Source organism: Oryza brachyantha, chromosome 11 (genome assembly GCF_000231095.2).
Source record: "Oryza brachyantha chromosome 11, ObraRS2, whole genome shotgun sequence".
Classification (NCBI taxonomy): Eukaryota; Viridiplantae; Streptophyta; class Magnoliopsida; order Poales; family Poaceae; genus Oryza; species Oryza brachyantha.
Genome location: NC_023173.2, coordinates 1653120 through 1672140, shown reverse-complemented (window position 1 = coordinate 1672140; position 19021 = coordinate 1653120). Strand labels below are relative to the sequence as shown.

At 38.0% G+C, this 19021-nt stretch overlaps 1 protein-coding gene across 1 annotated transcript; it reads right to left on the bottom strand.

Annotated features, from left to right (window-relative positions):
* Window positions 1-14980: 14980 nt before the first annotated feature.
* On the bottom strand, window positions 14981-17924 carry LOC102717655. Its single transcript, XM_006662667.3, has 7 exons — window positions 17724-17924; window positions 17550-17623; window positions 17249-17357; window positions 16754-16836; window positions 16448-16606; window positions 15426-15527; window positions 14981-15341 (listed from the first exon to the last, which is right to left on the bottom strand). Exons 1-7 carry the CDS (start codon window positions 17788-17790, stop codon window positions 15192-15194), a joined length of 744 nt encoding a protein of 247 aa, XP_006662730.1. The 5' UTR covers window positions 17791-17924; the 3' UTR covers window positions 14981-15191.
* Window positions 17925-19021: the final 1097 nt, after the last annotated feature.

Below are 19021 nucleotides of genomic sequence, written 5' to 3'. Positions count from 1 at the left end.
GATTTCAAAACCAAGAGCGGTGCTGCATGAAGGCACGAAGTTATTGCGATGATGACGATGTAACCTCGCGATATGGTAAACCGTGGTGACACGGTGGATTAATGTTTTCTACTATAATAATGGTGCCACAGAAAGACAAACAATATAACGAAAAATGATTTATATATAAAATTTCTATATACGTATTCTTAGCGCTCTAAAAGTCAATGGTGAAAAATAAACTTTAGTAAAAAATCTCTATATCAACTCTGAATTTAAAGTTTAAAGTTTAAATTTTAGTTTTTAAGTATAAGAATAGATGAAAAGAGGGATAAACCCGGTGACCTGTATACATGCATGTAAACTGATATTGCTATCTTGGTTCCACACAGTTGACTGGTTACTTGCAAAGGTGCATGCATAAATAGTGTAGGTACAATACTTTCTACTCGTATTAGAAGTAATACTTCATACATCATTTATTTTTTCTAATTTAACATGCCAAATCTATGAACGCTAATAAAATTATCAATACTAATATTTTTCTATTGATAATAGAATTCCAAACCAACGGTAAAATTTTTTTTATTAACATAATACTAATAGTAGATACCAACAAATAGCACCGTATAGCCGATCCTCTGTGTACATGGTGACGCTAACAAGTCTTAATGTCTACTACTCCTTGATTGCTACTGCAAGACGACAAGGCAGTAGTCGACATATATACATGTACTCGAATTTGTACACATTGTAGTAATTGCCCTCTCGCATTCAGGCGTACAGTACGCTGTACAACACCCTGCAGTACTGCATCCGTGTGACGCTCCACTACCAGTGTTTTTGTTCTCTCGCACATGAAAACAAGAGGCTTAATTTATGACCATCATCTAGTCATTGACACACCGGCAATAAATTGGCTCGACGTATTTTGCAGCCGTGCAAATCCGAGAACTAAGGGATGTTTGGTCGGAGAAAAGAAAACTTTTGAATGTTATATCAGATATTTGATTAGATGTCGGAAAGGGTTTTCGGCCACGAATGAACAAACGAATTTCATAACTCGCCTGGAAACCGCAAGAGAATCTTTTGAGTATATTTAATCCACCATTAGCACATATAGATTATTTAGCACCTATGGCTAATCATGAATTAATTAGGCTCAAAAGATTCGTCTCACGATTTAGTCCTAACTATATAATTAGTTTTTTATCTATGTTTAATACTCTATTTAGATTTCTAAAGATTTGATGTAATATTTTTGAAAAAAAATTTAAGAACTAAACGGGCCCTAAACCTAAAAGAAAGAAAAAAAAATACTGGGAGATCAGGCAAGGTGTCGACAGACTCGTTATTACGGCGTGCCTTGCGGGTGAAGATGATTTGGGAAGATGTAGTTGTGGTGAAAGAGATGGGTAGCTGCTTGCTTGCTTGTCATGGGGTTGGGGGCCGGCGCCAACTCGTGGGCCATCTTGCCTGGCCTAGCAATTTGACATCTTGTGGAGATTAATTAGCAGTGGCTTTTGCAGGAGAAGTTTCATGGCGAAGCATGCATGGGCCGGATCCCGGATGGGTTTGGTTGGTTCTTGGTTGGTGTAGGGGAAAGACTACAGAAGAAGTCACCCAATGTGATTTATTTTGTTGAGACTCCAGGAGGAACCGCTGCATATATACGCTGATAAACCTGATATGCATTTTGGTGGTCAGTCAATGGCATGACATTGATGGATTATGCATATCAGGGTGCCATATTGCACCGCAAACTTTCGCTATCGCCTTTTCGTATTTGTTTATATTTATAATCTAAAATTTAAATTTTAAACCTTAAATTTAGAGTTGATTTTAAGATTTTTTCACCAAAGTTTATCTTCCTGTTTTAGTTTTTAGATAACTAAGAATTATATAAAATTTTTACTCAAATTATTTTTCATCTGCAAATATGTCATTTGATTTTTCCAGGAAAAGTCAAACAATCATGTCCTTTTACTCCCTCCGTTCCAATATATAAGCATTTATAATATTTAACTTTTTTCCATAATATAAGCATTTATATACCGATTCACATGATTTCAATCATTTTAATAATTCCAAAGCCAATCGGATGCTTAAAAATATAATTTAATTAATTTAAAATTCAAAACCTAACTATTAAAGTGAATAAAAGGTAATCTTTTAATGTCTCAGACTATGCTAAACAATACAGAGATGTTTATAGTATTATGAAACGTCACTAATAAATTACTACAGTTTTTAGTTTTGTGAATGGACGTTGCACATGCCAATGGAGAATGCCCCTGGGTCCCTGTCCCCGATCGGGGTCCCCGTGGGGACGACGCGTGACGGCGAGGCAATGGTAGGGGATGAGGCGAGTGCGGCCAGTGGGGCAGACATGGGGCAATGATGGCCGTCGAGGCGGAGGCTGACGCGAGCACAGTAGGGAAGGAGGGCGGCCGACGGTGGTGTTGAGGGGAGGAATGTGGCCGGCGGTGACGGTGGAGGTGTGAGGAGGGAGGGGGCAGCCAGACAGGAGGGTAGGGGAGATGAGGTAGGGTTTGGGATATTTGAGCTTTATATATGAAGTTTTTTAGTGGGCCAATTAAGCCTTAAAACTAAAAAATAATGATGGGCTATTGAACTATTTGGTATTTTGGATCCTCGCGGGGAATAAAGTCTGTCCGTCCTCGTCGGGACGGGTCCCCGACCACGATGGGTATTTTGACAACCCTACACATGTCTATACATTCTGAACTCTGCGATTGAACTAGCTGGACTGGACTGAATATGATCAGTCGTCGATCATGGCTTGGCCTTCGGACAGGTAGGGAAAGCAAGGTATGGGCTGAGGCAGAATCCAAGTGACAGCCAACAGGTAGAACTCACAAGACAATAGTCCACACATCCAAGAGGTCGTCGACACAGGAGCTACACTGGACTCTGACGTACGCTACGGATTTGAAGCAAAGATGTTAGTTGTCCTATGTATACGTTTGGCAAATGGCAAATGGCTACTACATCTGTTCAAAAAAAACCAATTCTCCGGTTTCCGTATTTGATGACGTTTGACCATCCGTTTTATTTGAAAAATTTTCAGATAATTAGAAAAAATTAGTCACACATAAAATATTCTTCATAATTTATCATCTAATAAAAACAAAAATATCAATCGTAAAATTTTTTTAAATAAGACGAAAAGTCAAAAATTATAGGTAAAAAATAAAAAAATGATTTATTTGAGTACATATCAATATATGCTACGGATTACTGCATTGGATACCGACGTGTTCCTAGAGACGCGACGCGACATTCATGCAATGTTGCTCAGGTTGATTATAAGAAACCGCGTCGGAAAGCTTTGATAGCTGCCTAGCTAGCTGGTTTATTGTTTTGTGGCGATGGATGGTGTTTGAGATTATTAATTCTTCCCATCCGTAGGCGTTTTGGCTATTTTGTGTGAGTTTGTCTAGTGCTTATGCTTATCCGTCTTTAATTTTTAGTCTTATCTTAAATTTATATTTATAGTTGATTTGAGGTTTTTCAAAACAGTTTATTTTTTATCATTTGTTTTTCGATCACTAAAAACACGTATATAAAAGTTTTATTCATAATTTATTTTTTGTTTGCAAATATACTGTTTGATTTTTTTCCTAAGAAAAGCCAAATGATGAGGCTGCTACATTCAGCACAGAGTGAGCAAAGGAATTTCAGAACTTCACAAGAGAACAACAAAATTCGGTGCAATTTTCTGGTGGTTTTCATTCAACCGAATAATGAACTTACAAAATGGAAACTTGAGCTAATCTTCAATATATATTCAACAACTAGAAAAGGAATCCTAGATCTAAATGGTGTCATCCCACGATCCAGTTCTACCGGACTCGGACGCAGACCGCGCTATTCTCCCGACCTCTGCAGACCGCGTCGTGTTTGTCATTGATCCGAAAACTGCGTCTTCCTCCTGCCATCTCGCTCTTGCATTTGGACACACTCATGGGTGCCTACCACGACCAGGCCTAACGCCAACATAGCTAGCATTAATGTACAACTATAGGATAGAAATGTTATGCGTTACTCAACACATTTTAAGGGTCAAATTACATGGATTTCTAACATGATTCTGATATGTTCAAAAACAAAAACATGATTGTGATGAGATATCAAATATGATAACTCATCGGTATCAAATCGGATACCGGAAACGAGATGATTCCGACGAAGTATCAATCATGATACTCACCGCACCAGTACCAAGTGATACCAGTGCGGTAACATTTGATACTCGGTTAGTACCACCAAAAAACTACTAAATTATTGTCGTCTCGCCGCCGTCGACCGCCGCTGGCTGCTCTCGGCCGCCATCGCCGTCGTCGTCGCCGAGTAAGTCCTTCGGGCTCCGCCAACTTACCCATGCAAGCTCTCTTCCTCTGATTTGTGGGCCAAACCACCACCCACATCTAATCTGCGCATACGTCCATGCAAGAATGTCACGGTACGACAAGGACTGGTTATGTGGTATTTCTTCTCCATCAGGGCCACAAGTACTTGAATGGGTCACGGGCCGATTCGCACCGCTGGCTTCGTCTACTGGAAGGCCACCGGTGCTGCATAAGCCACCGTACTCGTCACCGCAGTCGCCGTGTCGACCGTACTATAGTATTTTCATATTAAATAAAAAACGATTAAATATAGATAAAAAATCAACAATATTAAATAAAAAAACATATGCATACATGCAGCCCACCCAAAAAAACATAAAGGGAGAGGGCGAGGGATTGATATGAATCAGCACGATGCAAACATAGCCCCAACAAAAAAAATGCACACCAATCCGACTTCAACCATGCTCGCTTTTCACATCGGTCTCTCTATGGCGTGGCACAGATACCGTTGAAACGGTATATACCATTCGATAGCATTTCGGTAAAAGATGTCTATTGCCCAAGGAGATAAGCAGAACATAATTGATTAATGAACGACCTCCATCAATCAGGATTAAGGAGGACCGGTAGTAGTACCTTGTAAGCATTGCTAATGCAAAATAATAATAAGACGACGACGTCTATCCAGATACTAACAAACGATTTGAGATTTGATTGACGTGATTCACTTGCTGAGGCTTCTCGCTCTGCTTTATCGTAAGCGCCCACGAACAAGTTCTTCGTAAGGTTTAACCTTCTCTTTATACTTATATATCAAAATTTAAATTTCTAACGTTAAATTTAAAGTTGATTTTAAACTTTTTTACCAAAGTTTATTTTTTTACATTAACTTTTTAGGTCGCTAAAAATACATATATAAAAAATTTATTTATAAATTATTTTTTGTTTGTAAATATGTTGTTTTGTTTTTCAATCATTCTGATCCTATCAGAATGATTTGATTTGATTTGACGTGGAATAATAGTAGAAGCATACGATTTTAATTAATTAAACTGATGAGCATCAAAGCAGGCGGCCGGTCTGGACGCGCGTTGCTGTTGATCTGGATCGAGCGAGCTGCAGGCCCGTCAATCGGTCGCCAGCCTCCTCGGTTGGGCCACAGACGACACGGTATAACTCCGAACCGATGAGCGTCTAGTCTTGTCGTCGTCAAGGGCATCCGGGACCACGCACGCGTATGTACGCTCAATCCATACGTTGATACGTATGCGCTACGCCGCACATCATTTTATGTTTTCTGGTTTTGTAAGTATGTATACGCGTGTGGGACTCATATCATGTCACAGATTTACAGCACAAAGTACGCGCGTGTGTACACAGGAACACACACACCTGGAGATTGGGACGGAGCTTACGATGAATTAATGGAGAAATATATCACTTGCTATGCTTTAGTTTGTTTTGAGCTTCTTTTAGTTTATTGTGCATGCTTGATCTTAGAGATATCAAAATAAATACTACTTCCTCTGTGCTAAAATAAGTTTATTTTTTTATATTTAGATAGAATGTTTCACTCTTCGTCTTATTTGATTTTTTGCGATTAATATTTTTTATTATTATTAGATGATAAAACATGAATAATACTTTAGGTGTGACTAATTTTTTTAAAGTTTTTTTTACATATTTTTTAAATAAGACAAATATTCAAACTTTGAACACGAAAATTAATTGAAAAATAAAGTTTATATGAGACGTAGATAGTAAACTATACAAACGGAGTTATTAGTAAACTACTACTATAACTATATAACTATAAAGAATTTGTATACCGGGTTCTTAGACACCCCTTCGTAGCTCGGTCTTTGACTCGACACATTGCAGTATGAGCAACTGGGAAACAGTGTACTGGTCAGTTGGGCATTTTTAACGTGCATGTTAAAAGGGTGTCAAGAAGAGGGAGAAAGAAACACGAGAGGTGCTATACATTGGACCAAAGGTGCTAGCTTAGAATTTGAAAACACATGTTGCTTTTTTAGCACCTGGTCCTAAAGACTTTTTGTGTGAGAGTTAATGCTACTGCTATACTACAAGTCTATCTACTAAATATTTTTATAAACTGTGAGACACATCTTAGCATGGATTATACATTAGAGCAATATTGAGCTATGGTGCTAGTGACTGACTTGTCCTTCCTAACAAATTCTAAAGAACTAAACACTAAAGTTGCCATTATACTCCTATGAGCACACCAACCGTGCATTAATGTGACGAGGGATGATGACATCATGTTTCACACCCTTTAATTTGTAAGAAAAATATAAAATACTCATAGGATTTTAATCCTATAGGAAACATTCATATCAAGGTATTTGAAACAAAGGATTGAATCATGCTATTTTCTTTGATATTCCGATATAAGGGACAATATCCTATAAATATTTTGAAGGAGAGTTAGCAAGCCAAAAATGCTCACAGGAAACCACAGTTAATGTGCTTAAGCTGTGAAATTTATGGAGGATAAAGAAACGGGAAATCTCAGCAATCCATTTTCTAGTCACTAGATTGACAATCAATGGCTAGTAAAGCTATCTCAAACCTAAATTGCGACCAACCAGAGGAAGGGGATGCAAAAAGGAGCGAAAATAGAGACGAAGAAAAAAAAATCATGGATGACTTTTTCTTGGGCAACCGCACGATGACAATGACCCAAACTCGAACAATCACCATATTAGGTTACAAGGTTGAGGAGATTATGTGTGTGGTGGGGAGGGGGAGCAGAGGCGGATTTAACATGGGGGTATATTGGAGCTTCCATCAAGACCCCTAAAATTTCATGGCAAAGATTAATAGAACGAGACTAAAATTTTATCTAGTTTGTTGATCAGTCTCCCATAATCTTGTTGGCTAGATCCGCTATGGGGGGAGGGGAGAGAAGTGTTAGCATAAGATTACGGGGAGTGGCTCTGGCCCAGCAATGGAGGTAATGGATAATTTGTTAGGATGGCTAAGTTGCGAGTATGGTAGAGAAAATAAAGTTAAGGTGGAATAACGAAAATTCACCGTGGAGAGCACAATACTATTGCTCATGGCTTAAGTGGAGAAAGATGACGGAAGAAATGGAAGGGAGGTTGGTGGGCTTTGTTGGTGTCGGTAAGGTATTGGACGGACTATGTGAGGAGTGAAAGGGATGAGATGAAAGAAAATAAATTAATGGGCATATTTTCTTGTTATTTTATAAGCCAAAATTATTTTCTAGTCTTATTACTAAAAATATATACATAGAAGTTTTATTTATAAATAATTTTTATTTCTAAATATACCTTTTAATTTTTCTACGAAAGAGCCAAACGATAAACCTATAGGTTTGTCTCGAATTACATCAACTAGCTGTTTAAAAGTGTCTACGAATTACCCAAAAATCAGACACTAATCGATAGACACCCTCGTAATGAACCATGCACATGACAATAACGTCCAAATCATGCATATGTCCAGATCACGAGCTGGCTGGACAGTACTAGTACTAGCTAATATGGTATTTAGTTGTCAAATTTTTTTAAAAAAAATATCACATGGAACATTTGATCGGATGTCGGAAGGGGTTTTTGGACACGAATGAAAAAACGAATTTCATGGCTAGCCTAGAAACCGCGAGACGAATCTTTTGAGTCTAATTAATCCGTCGTTAGCACATGTTGGTTACTGTAGCACTTATGGCTAATCATGGACTAATTAGGCTCAAAAGATTCGTCTCAAGATTTCTTTCATAACTATGCAATTAGTTTTTTGATTCATCTATGTATAATGCTTTATTTAGGTGTCCAAAAATTCAATGTGATGTTTTTAGAAAAAAAATTTAGAACTAAACAAAGCCTAAGTAGCTCGTGTACTGTTAGTACTGGATTACTGCAGGGTGATACATCATTTACCTGGTGAGAGCGCCCGATCAGCGTGGATACATCATGCACGCGCGCGAATGCGACCGCGATGAGCATGCTTTGGCACTGCTTTCAAATTAATTAACATCACCTGGCAACAACGACATATTACCATCTATCTTTTCGTTTAGGTTCATACTATAAACCAAAATTTAATTTTTAAAACTTAAATTTAAAATTGATTTTGTTAAAATTTATTTTGATTTTATTATTATTATTTATTTATTTGTCTTTACTTTTGATTGTCAGATCCACGTATATAAAAAATTTACTATAAATTATTTTAATTATTGGTAAATCGTTTATACTTATAAAAGGCAAAAGGTCGTGGCTGTCTGTCCTGACCGCGGCCACCGCGGGATGCTGCCGGCGGCAGATGATCCTCGATCGGGGCCGGAAATCTACGTGATATCCGACGTGAAGCTAACTGGGTTTGGATAAAGTCCTTGTTTAGCTCTCAAAATTTTTCTCAAAAACATTACATTGAAATTTTTAGACACCTAAATAAAGCATTAAACATAGATGAATCAAAAAACTAATTATACTATTATGAAAGAAATCTTGAGACGAATCTTTTGAGCCTAGTTAGCCCATGATTAGCCATAAGTGCTACAGTAACCAACATGTGTTAATGATGGATTAATTAGGCTTAAAAGATTCGTCTCGCGGTTTCCAGGCTAGCCATGAAATTCGTTTTTTCATTCGTGTTCGAAAACCCCTTTCAATATCCGATCAAACATTTAACGTGACACTACTTTCAAAAATTTTCTCAATCTAAACACCACCAAAAATCCCTGAACATGGTCAACCCAATCGATCTCGATCTGCCCTGGAAACGAACCGAACGGGCATAATTCTGAGCCTGAACGCCTGCCTGTTCACTAGGAACAGTGCAAGATCACCCACGCCGGCCTTTGCTCCTGCCCAGTCAATGGATGGAGTGACGTACACCGGCACACGCACGCACGCACGTAGACGTCGTGCAGCCGCGGCAAGATCCCGTGACCCTCGCGCGGTCGAGCTTGTCAGTAGTTAACGATCTACCGTGACCGCAACTTTCGTTCGCAGCAGCATGCAGCTAGCACTAGTACCGTACGCACGCACGCCGCGCACCGTCCGAAAATCCGTACGTTCTTTTTTTCACGTACGCACAGGCTGTACGTCGTCAATGCCGTCATGCGCGCGGAGCATGGCACGCCGCTCCGAAACATGACCGTGTGCAGAACAGTGGCCGGAATGACTCGCAGGCCGTTCTTGACACCCCCACCAGGTTCACGTTTTCACAAAGATATCCAAAACCGCCGCCCATCGGAACACGATTATCGCGGTTATTTATGGATTTTTCATAACAATAATCACGGTGGTTTTTGCGGTCGTTGCTGAGGCGTTTTTTTCGTACCATGCACAGCACACGCGCATCACGGCAGCATCGGCAGGCTAGCTCCGGCTAGATCCGGAGTGGCGGAAGCAGGTGGCAGCAACGGGACGGCCCAACTACCCCACGGTCGCGCGCCCGGTGCCTCGACACCGAAACCAACGGGGCACAGACAGGTTAACCCGCTGGCCGGCTCGCTCTTCCGATGACACGCCTCGTGGTACACCAAACCCTGACAAATTTAGCTGCCGCCTGTAGCATTCATGCGAGACTTGTCACTTGTGTGGTATGGTCTGGTCCTCTGTTTGTTACTGTACATTTTGTATATCCTCTTTCTTTCCGATCGGACAACCTGTCATTCATGGTTCGGCAGCCCATACAGCCCAGCGACACACACTTGCTAAACTAATGCATAAAAGGAACGAGAAATACACATGCAACGAGAGAATCGAAGGCCGCGTTCGGCACCCCGATTAAGAGACAGCTAATCTAAATTTAATCATTTATGTCTTCGTTTAGATTATTATCTATAATAGTTTTATTTTTCATACTTTTTTATCATCCATATAAGACATTCTACATGTTTTTCAGAGTTTCTCTTTCCTAATATAGATAACATAAAAAAATAGTGAATGAGATGAATGTTATGTTGGAACTCAATTTTTACCCTTCGTCGTCTATTTTCAAGATGAAGTATGGGATGAATATACTGTTGTGGATGCTCTAACTCAAATTCCCTTGTTTTTTGCGCGTATGCTTTTCAAACTGCTAAACGATGTATTCTTTATGAAAATTTTTTTAATAGAAAAGTTACTTTAAAAAAACCGTATTAATCTATTTTACATTTTTATAATAATAATTAATTAATCATGTATTAATCTATTAATATGTTTTTCGTGCCGGATATCTAACCCTCCTACCCTTGTGCCCTCATGCCGAACGTGACCTAACTTGGATGAATTTTATAAGTTTAACCTAATTTTATCGATAAATATGTTTTATTACAGAAAGCACGGAGTCGATGGAGTCGGTGTGTGCGAGTTTCGTGCGCGCGGGGGAGAGAAGTGTGTCTTACCTTTTGGGGTTGGCAAACGAAACTTGGACTCTCAAATTTATGTGCAAACAAGAAGATACGATAAATTACAAAATTTAAAAAAGTTATGTAGCAGATGCTCTAACTTTTTGCTAAAGGACGTCGTGTGAGTGGACGTGAGCGTAAGCACTCTCGCTTGATCTTTAACTAGGCCATTTTTAGGCCTAATGGAATATATATTTTTTCTTTCTTCAACTTGTATTTAAATTTATTTTCAATTCATCTACAAAATGTTCCCACATCGACAGGTTATATGAAAAAAGGTCTCTATGCTGAATATGTAGACGTAAAGAATTTTGATATATAAAGTTAATATATATGTATATATAATTTGTGTATATATATATATATATATAATTTTCTTATGTATTTTTATATCATATATGCGTAAGGTTTATATACCAAAAAAGTTATAGATACAACGTATTCAATTTTTCAAACTGGGCCAAAGAAAGGAGTGCATCATCACTCATGGGCTAGAAAAGAGGAGTACATGCTTTTTGGGCTAAGCATACGTATGCATACTGGATAGCGTGTGGGCTAAGGAGTATTTTTGGTCGCGATCTTTCCGTAGGCAACTAAATCATATTATTTCATTTTTTATGCGCACATTTTCAAATTATTAAAGTATATATTCTTTATAAAAGGTTTTTTAGAAAAGTTACTTAAAAATCATATTAATCTATTTTAAAGTTTTTTATAACTAATAATTAATTAATCATACAGTAATCCACCGTTACATTTTTCACGCGACTAACGCTGCCTTTACCGTGTTTGTTTACGTGTAGTCAAATGCTATCTTGTCTATCACCATCGTGTACACGATGCCTCCCCGCTGGCCGTCCACAATTATGCCCAATTTAGAAAAATTGAGAGATACACCATATACATATACAATTTGATATATATGTTTATGTCAATTTATATAACAATTCTGTAGTTTGTAGTCCTATATAAAGATAAAGTGCGTAAAATTTCTTATGAAAATAAATATAATAATTGATATTTATTAGCGAAGCGAAGATCTAATTAATAGCGATTGATAGTTTTTTTTACATGTAGTTATTATTATTCTAGTAATACTAAGGTTTCTAATGACTAAAACATAAATATAAAATATAAAATAGATAGGATGGTGGATGAAGAAACAACTTGTATAGCACGAATTACACTATAAATCATGATTAGGTGAGCAAAAGCTACGAAGAACAAAATATTAAATATTTTATATTGGACAACTCATTATCCAGAGTAAAATATACATTGATATTTATTACTAATTAATTATATATAAAAGTGGATGTAGGATAAAATTTGACTGGAGGCCTGTATATATAACTCGTAGAACTGTTAGAAAGTCAACTAAAATTTATCTTATTATAACTTAAAACAACTCTAGGATATTACCTTTTTCTACTGAAATGAGGCCCATTGGTCATAATACCATGAATATGAATATACCTAAAGAGTGTAAATTTTGACTGGGGTCCAGGCCCATTGCTAATATGCTGCATACGCCCGTGATTATAGGAAAAGAGGAGACGGTATTCGATGGGCTCGACAAGGTACGGTGAGTCCCATACCTGGTCTATACTTCCTCCGTCCCAGAATAAATCAATCTTATTTGTGAAAAAAATTTATGATTAATATTTTTATTTTTATTAAATGTTAAATACTTTAAATGTGACTAATTTTTTTAAAACTTTTTTAAATTTTTTCAAATAAGATGGATGATTAAACGTTGTACATGCAAAAAAAATTGTTTTTTTTAGCAGAGCGAGTATGGTCCTCCACCACTGCACACACATCAACTCAAAGGGGAGTCCTTTACCTGTATGCTATTAAAAAAGATGGTGGATACGTATATGCCACTAAAAAGTTTATAGACACCTGTATATTATTGACCCAACTTTCTTTTACCTACACATTATTTTGGATGGATGGAGACTTAACGATGTCAAATGGAGATGTAAAAAGACAGTTTTGCCCCTGTTAGTAATTAAATGACAGAAATAAAGTTAAAACAGTAAATAAATATGAAAAATCAGTAAATAATTTAGAAAATGGTAGAATTAATTTTAAATCAGAAAATAATAAGAAATTTCGTAATTAAATTATAAAATGTCTAGAAATTCACGAAAATTCATGAAAAAAGGCTCATAAATCCAGATAATTCTAAAAAATACAGGAAAATTCATAAATAAATCCTGAAAATTCACATAAAATCAGGATAATTCAGAAAAATCAGACAAATGCCCAAATTAATCAGTAAATTATCAGAATAAATTAGAAAAGTATCGGAATACAATAGAAAAAAAAATACATGACAATAAATTACTTGGGTCATATCATCAACATTCAAGCAGGTGCATGACCATTGCATACCAACACATAATTACATATCACATGAAAAAAACAAGGGCATAACCATTGCATCCATAGCAATAAGTTCATATAAGCAACATTTAAAGTAGTAGTACACAACACTAAGTCCACACATCCACACATAAAATAAAAGTAGTAGTTCACTAGTTTTCATCACACCAAACCATACATGTCTTAAATTACATCAAAAGTAGTAGGATCTCCACATAATTTATCAAACTAGAGTTTCTTCTTGCTTCTGGTATTAGAAGCTGGACTTGATTGGAGCCCTCCTTGGTGTACACTTCTTCACGACAGCTTGCTTCTTTCTTGTTCCTTAGTGTCTGCACTTTCCGTGGAGAGACTTCATAGGATGCAATGTCTACGCGAACAACTGGAGGGTTCTAGACCTGGTGTGAAAGCAATATAAAGAGATCGGTGAGGTTGTAAATGACAGGATCAGGAAAAGTGCATGATGCAGTCAATGACAAAAAGAAAAACCGGAGCTTTTCTTTTGAAACAGTAAGATGACTTGATATCTAAATTTTTTTGGAGCTAAACCCAAGTTTATGATAATCATGTTAAAATGATACTCATATAGCTATAAGCAACATGCTACTGTACTTTCGAGCTAAGAAAGCGGCTAGGAATTTTCATGTCAAGTTTATTTCAAAAAGCAACAAGTTGATGTATCAACGAACCTAGTCTGTGAAGCTCCACCCAAAATACAAAATACCTGAACTACCTTCTGCTTTTCTTCTCTAAACGACTAAACTGCATCGTTGCTTTTCTGACACTACCAAGGATATCATAACATTAACTTTCTACATATTGCCTTAGTTGTAACTGCTTATGCAATACTTGAACTAGTAATTTTATATAAACTGGTAAGTGTGTGTCATATAAGTTCCTTCCATGGTTTGTTGTATTCATCAGCAAAATTTTACTAAATCTTTTTGCTTGACAATTTATTCCAGTATATCTTGAAACATCTTCAGATCAAAATTTCTCCTGAGTTCCATTGGAATCATGGGCGCGCCGGCCTCGGCGTGGGGGCACGGGCGCGCCGGCGTGGGGCGCTGGGCGCTGGGCGTGGGGCACGGGCGCGCTGGCCCGCCGGTGGACGCACGAGCGTCGGCCTGGCCGCACGAGCGCGTCGGCTCCGCCGGGTGGCGCACGGGAGGGAGGACGACGGTTCGGCGGCGGTCTGGCGAGGCGGGGACCACCGGATCTGGCCGGTCCGACAGCGACGGCTAGGGTTTCGAGGAAGTAGCTAGTGATGGGTATTGGGAGTAATTTTCTAAGATGGGTCTCACATATAAGAGGTTATTTTCTAACAGAAGGCGGACGGAATGGTACGTAGGTAAATAAAAATTTGCCTCGTAGCATAGATGTGTCTATAAATTTTTAGTAAACATCAACTTTTTTAATGGCACAAAGGTAAAAGACTTCTCAAAGGCTAATTTAGCATCCCAACGTGTAGCCATGACCTTTTGGCTCCTCTCACTAATCCGTCGGGTATGTAACTTTTGGCTCCTCTCACTAATCCGTTGTGCATTACATACCCGCATGTGATGGAATTCGGTATGCTTGGCCTAATCTTTTGGTTGATTAGTAGATATGTTAGGAAACAAATATTGTTGGAATACACTGGGATTATTTCAGCAACACAAAACTACTTAAAAGAAATTAGTAAATGCAACTATTTTACTTTTGTTGTAATATGACCAACATATCGCAACAACGAATTTTAATGCAAGGGTTAAAAACATGGCAATAAGATGTGACTCTTGACAAAAAAAAAAAAAAAAACTAAAAACAGACTTTGAACAGTGATGCAAAATTAACACCGGGATTTGGAAGTCAGAACCTGTGATCAATCCACTTTGCATTCAAATATGTTAAAAATGTTTTCGAATGAAAACATAGATGATAATTTACAAGTATGCGTCGTAAATAGAACCTAAACCAGTATGTTTTGCCGTCTTAGGATCGCCTGTGCCAATACACGGTAAGGCAGTAAGCATCCAATCAGTTCTGGTTTCTGGTCCTCCATCAACCACACGTTACTGGGATCCGTTCTTCTTCATCCTTAGGAAGCTAACTAAAGTGATCCTCGAAGGAGCCCCAGTGCTCGATCTCTTCTTGATTGTTGTTGTCTTCCACAGCTTTCCCTCTCTCATCGTAGTTGTTGTTGTAGATGATACATTATAGAACTGCATACAAACGAGTTGTTACTTGTGACAGGAACTAAGTGGTTGGATGAAGATTTAAGTTCTCAATAACTGAGAAAATATTACCTCGCATACACCATGCAGAAGCAACCTCTGAAATGGATCCTGGACATCCAGTACAAGCACATCTTTGCCACTAGTATCTTCAATGAAGGCCCTAATTCGTCCCTGCAATGTGAAAAAGCAGATACTGCAATATCAAGCAACTATTAAGTGATAGGCAAGGCAAGTGTTCCAAATTATGATTCTTAAAAATATATGTGATACAGCCTAAATGCACTCTTGGTAGTCAAATAGCGAGTGAGCATGTACACCAAAAGTTTCACAGATCAAAAGACTACTGATGTTGACAAATAAGCACTCAACCATCTGATTTCTGAGAATGATGGCATATTTCACAGGGTAGCAATAACAGACAATCAGGTCACTCTTGTTTCTGGCCAAAGCCTAAGCAGTAGAACTGCTTCCTTTTATCATTCTAAATTGCAGAGACGGATGCAAGAGCAAATAGGAAATCTTCTAAAAAGCTTAGGTACCCCCACTGTTTGTAGTAAGGTAACTATATCTTGCAATGCCAAGAGAGATGATCTTGGATCCTCAACAGTTTCAATCATTTTGTAAAGGAATATTCCAGATGTATGTTTCGACGGTTCTTTTTTCCTTTTTTTGAGCCAAGATGTTGCAACAAGGTAGAATCCAATGCAATCACACAGTGCAACCAAAACCGCTGTTAAGAGCCCTAAATTGCACCAAACTGTTTGTTAAAACGCAACTAATCTATTCCTAGAGTTTAGTGAACTTCTATAGTTCCAATCATTGCTCATAATGAAAACTCGTTAGTAGTATTGCATAAAAGAGTTCATTAATAGTGCTAATACCATGTGGTAAGAAGAGGATATGCTGTCAGTTTTTTAAAATAAAGACCATTTGACTTTTCAAAATTACAAAAACAGAAAGATGCAATCCAATGCATCCTCATAGTAAAACAACACACAACCAAACAAATCCAGTAACCATTTGACAAACAGAAATACAGAAGGCATGGCATTTGGTTTCAAGAGTGGAATCAAAGAGAAAGAGAGCCATACTTCATATATTTCAAGAAGATCTGGGAGGAAATGTCTCTTTATGGCTTCTCTTGTTTGGCGATCTATACGGTGCCAAGCATTGAGAGCAATCAATTCATCTCTGTCCACATGATTCTTCTGTTTTGTAGAAGATTGTTTCATCTGTTGCATCAATCGTGCCTACAGATAAAAAGAAAAGTAAGTAAAAGTGGATACATAAAAATGTGCACATCATAGATAGATATAGATGACTGGGAGCTCTTATTATTGCACAGTTGGTTTGATATATTGTGAACTCAAGGTGGACAACACAGAGTGCCTACATACCTCAACATCCATGTCAATACTCCTGAAGGCATCCCATTCACCAACACTTGTCCTGCAAAATGCAGAAACAGGCAGTTCCTCACCTACATGCAGAATATAGATCAGTGTATAGAAAGGGATGTTCCTGATGTTACAGTAGTACATAAAAAAAAAAGATAGCATGCTCAATTAAATTCAATGCAATTAGGTGAAAGTGAACACAGGCAGTGGAAGGAAGGTGTGTTACAAGCAGGGAAACCGAATAGCAAAAAGCATTCCCACGAATCCATTTTTTTTTCAGTTAATGACATGATTCTTATGAAAAATTGACATGTGCAGTAGCGAAAAAGAAACGATTTCTCATTCTATACGTCAACAGATCCTAAAGAGTGCATAACAAGGTGTACATGTTATTGATTGCTTAGGTGCTCCCTACATAGAACATGACATTCAATGGCTAGGCTGTAAAAATTGCAATGCAGTGTTAGCAAACACAAGCAGAACTGGAGTTTTTACCCCATGGCGGAGGAGCAAAGAGGCCTTTGATTTCTTCAACATGAAGACGAGGGACAAGTTCAATGAGCAAGCGATCATTCAACCACCTACGAGATCTCCGGTTACTAACCTGTGTAACATTGTAACAACCATCAACTGCATATTTGTACTGTCAAGATAACAACACACTGCATTAACAATAACAGGTCACGATCCATCTATATTATAACAGGATGGAACAATAATTTCACTTAATCATAAAATTAGCTGCAAAGGAGGAAAAAAAAAGAGAACTTTTTTTCTATTAGATCGGCCGTCTCACCCTGGTGGCCATGTCCTCAAGAACTTCAATCCTCCTCTCAATCATCTGCCCACGCGACCTGACGACATCATCGTCTGCGTTCACAAACCCCATCCCCAAGGGTGAGAAAATCACTCCACGAGGACACCTTGGGGGGGCGATCTGACCTGACCACAAGATAGAGAAGACAGACACCTCTGGCCGAGTCGAACAGGGAGGCGTAGAACTCCTCCTCCCTCCGCAGCAAATCCCCGCTCGCCATGCCCGGACCTCCCCTCCCCGCGTGGCTTTGCTCCCGCTGCACTCGCCGGCTTTCCAAGTGTTGCGGCGGCGACGGGAGGAGGATTTCGAGATGGAGAGGGGTCGCGTCGTCTGTTCTAATTGGGGGAATCGTGTTCGGTTGGGTGAGGGAGGAATATGCGGATTTCTGCGTTGTGGCATCGGATCCTCGTGGGCCGGATAGAAGCTGGGCCTAAATAAATGGGCTTAAGCTAATTCCAACCTCTGTTTAAGCGGTCGTGGTCGCGGTGGACTCCCCATCACATGCGCGGACCGTTGCCTCTCGTGGAAAGTGATGTGTTTCCACTGTTTTTTTTCTCACGTCCCGTAAGTATAATAATAGTAGACTATAAGTTGGTTATAAGATAATGCGAAGAAAAAAGATAATGAAAAAAAATGGAGTTGTCTCTTATACAAGAACCATCTATACACCAACTTAAAAAAATATATTAAATGCAAAGGTAAGAGAAAGAGATAAGAGATAAAAATTATAGCCAATCTTATAGCCGATCTATTATATGTGTTGACTATAATATAAGCTTATAGCAAGTAAGTTGGCTTTACTAACGGAAGACGTCGTCGTTGTAACTATTGAGAGCATTCCCAACAACTCATCTAAATTTGATCATTCATATCTTTATTTGGATGATTATTTAAAACACTTTAATCATTTATATTTCTTTGTACTCCACCAGATCATTTATATATGACATCCTATGTATCTATATGGAGGATGGAGAGAGATCATTTAAATATAGAGATTCTCTCCTAATATAGATGACATCTATAAATAGATGATAGGATAACTGTTCTGTTGAAGCTCAATTTATGATCTCATCCTTTATTTTCAGCCTAAAGGATGAGATAATAACTCCCATTCCCGTTATAACCAACACGCAACAGCAACACACCGCCGGCCGCATCATCGCTCACATGCAAACACTATCTGCCGCACGGCAAACAAACAAGCAGATGAAATTTGCTCCATTTTTTTTAAAATGTACTCCTACGGTTTCAAACAATTGATGTCAATCACTATTTTTTTGGTAAATTTGAATATTCGTGTTTTTAAAAAAATATTACGTAATATATCATATTACATATAAATATATAACACTATAACTTTTATTAATCGTTAATAAAATATTTTTAATAATCAAAATTAAAATAGTAATGGTTAACGGTAACCAAAGTAAATAAAGATCGAGCGAGTA

Coding starts and splice junctions, on each gene's coding strand:
- LOC102717655 (XM_006662667.3), bottom strand. CDS start 17,790: ATGGCGAGCGGGGATTTGCTGCGGAGGGAGGAGGAGTTCTACGCCTCC. Junction 17,358..17,549: donor TTGAGGACATGGCCACCAGG/GTGAGACGGCCG, acceptor AATGTTACACAG/GTTAGTAACCGGAGATCTCG. Junction 16,837..17,248: donor CTTTGCTCCTCCGCCATGGG/GTAAAAACTCCA, acceptor TTCTGCATGTAG/GTGAGGAACTGCCTGTTTCT.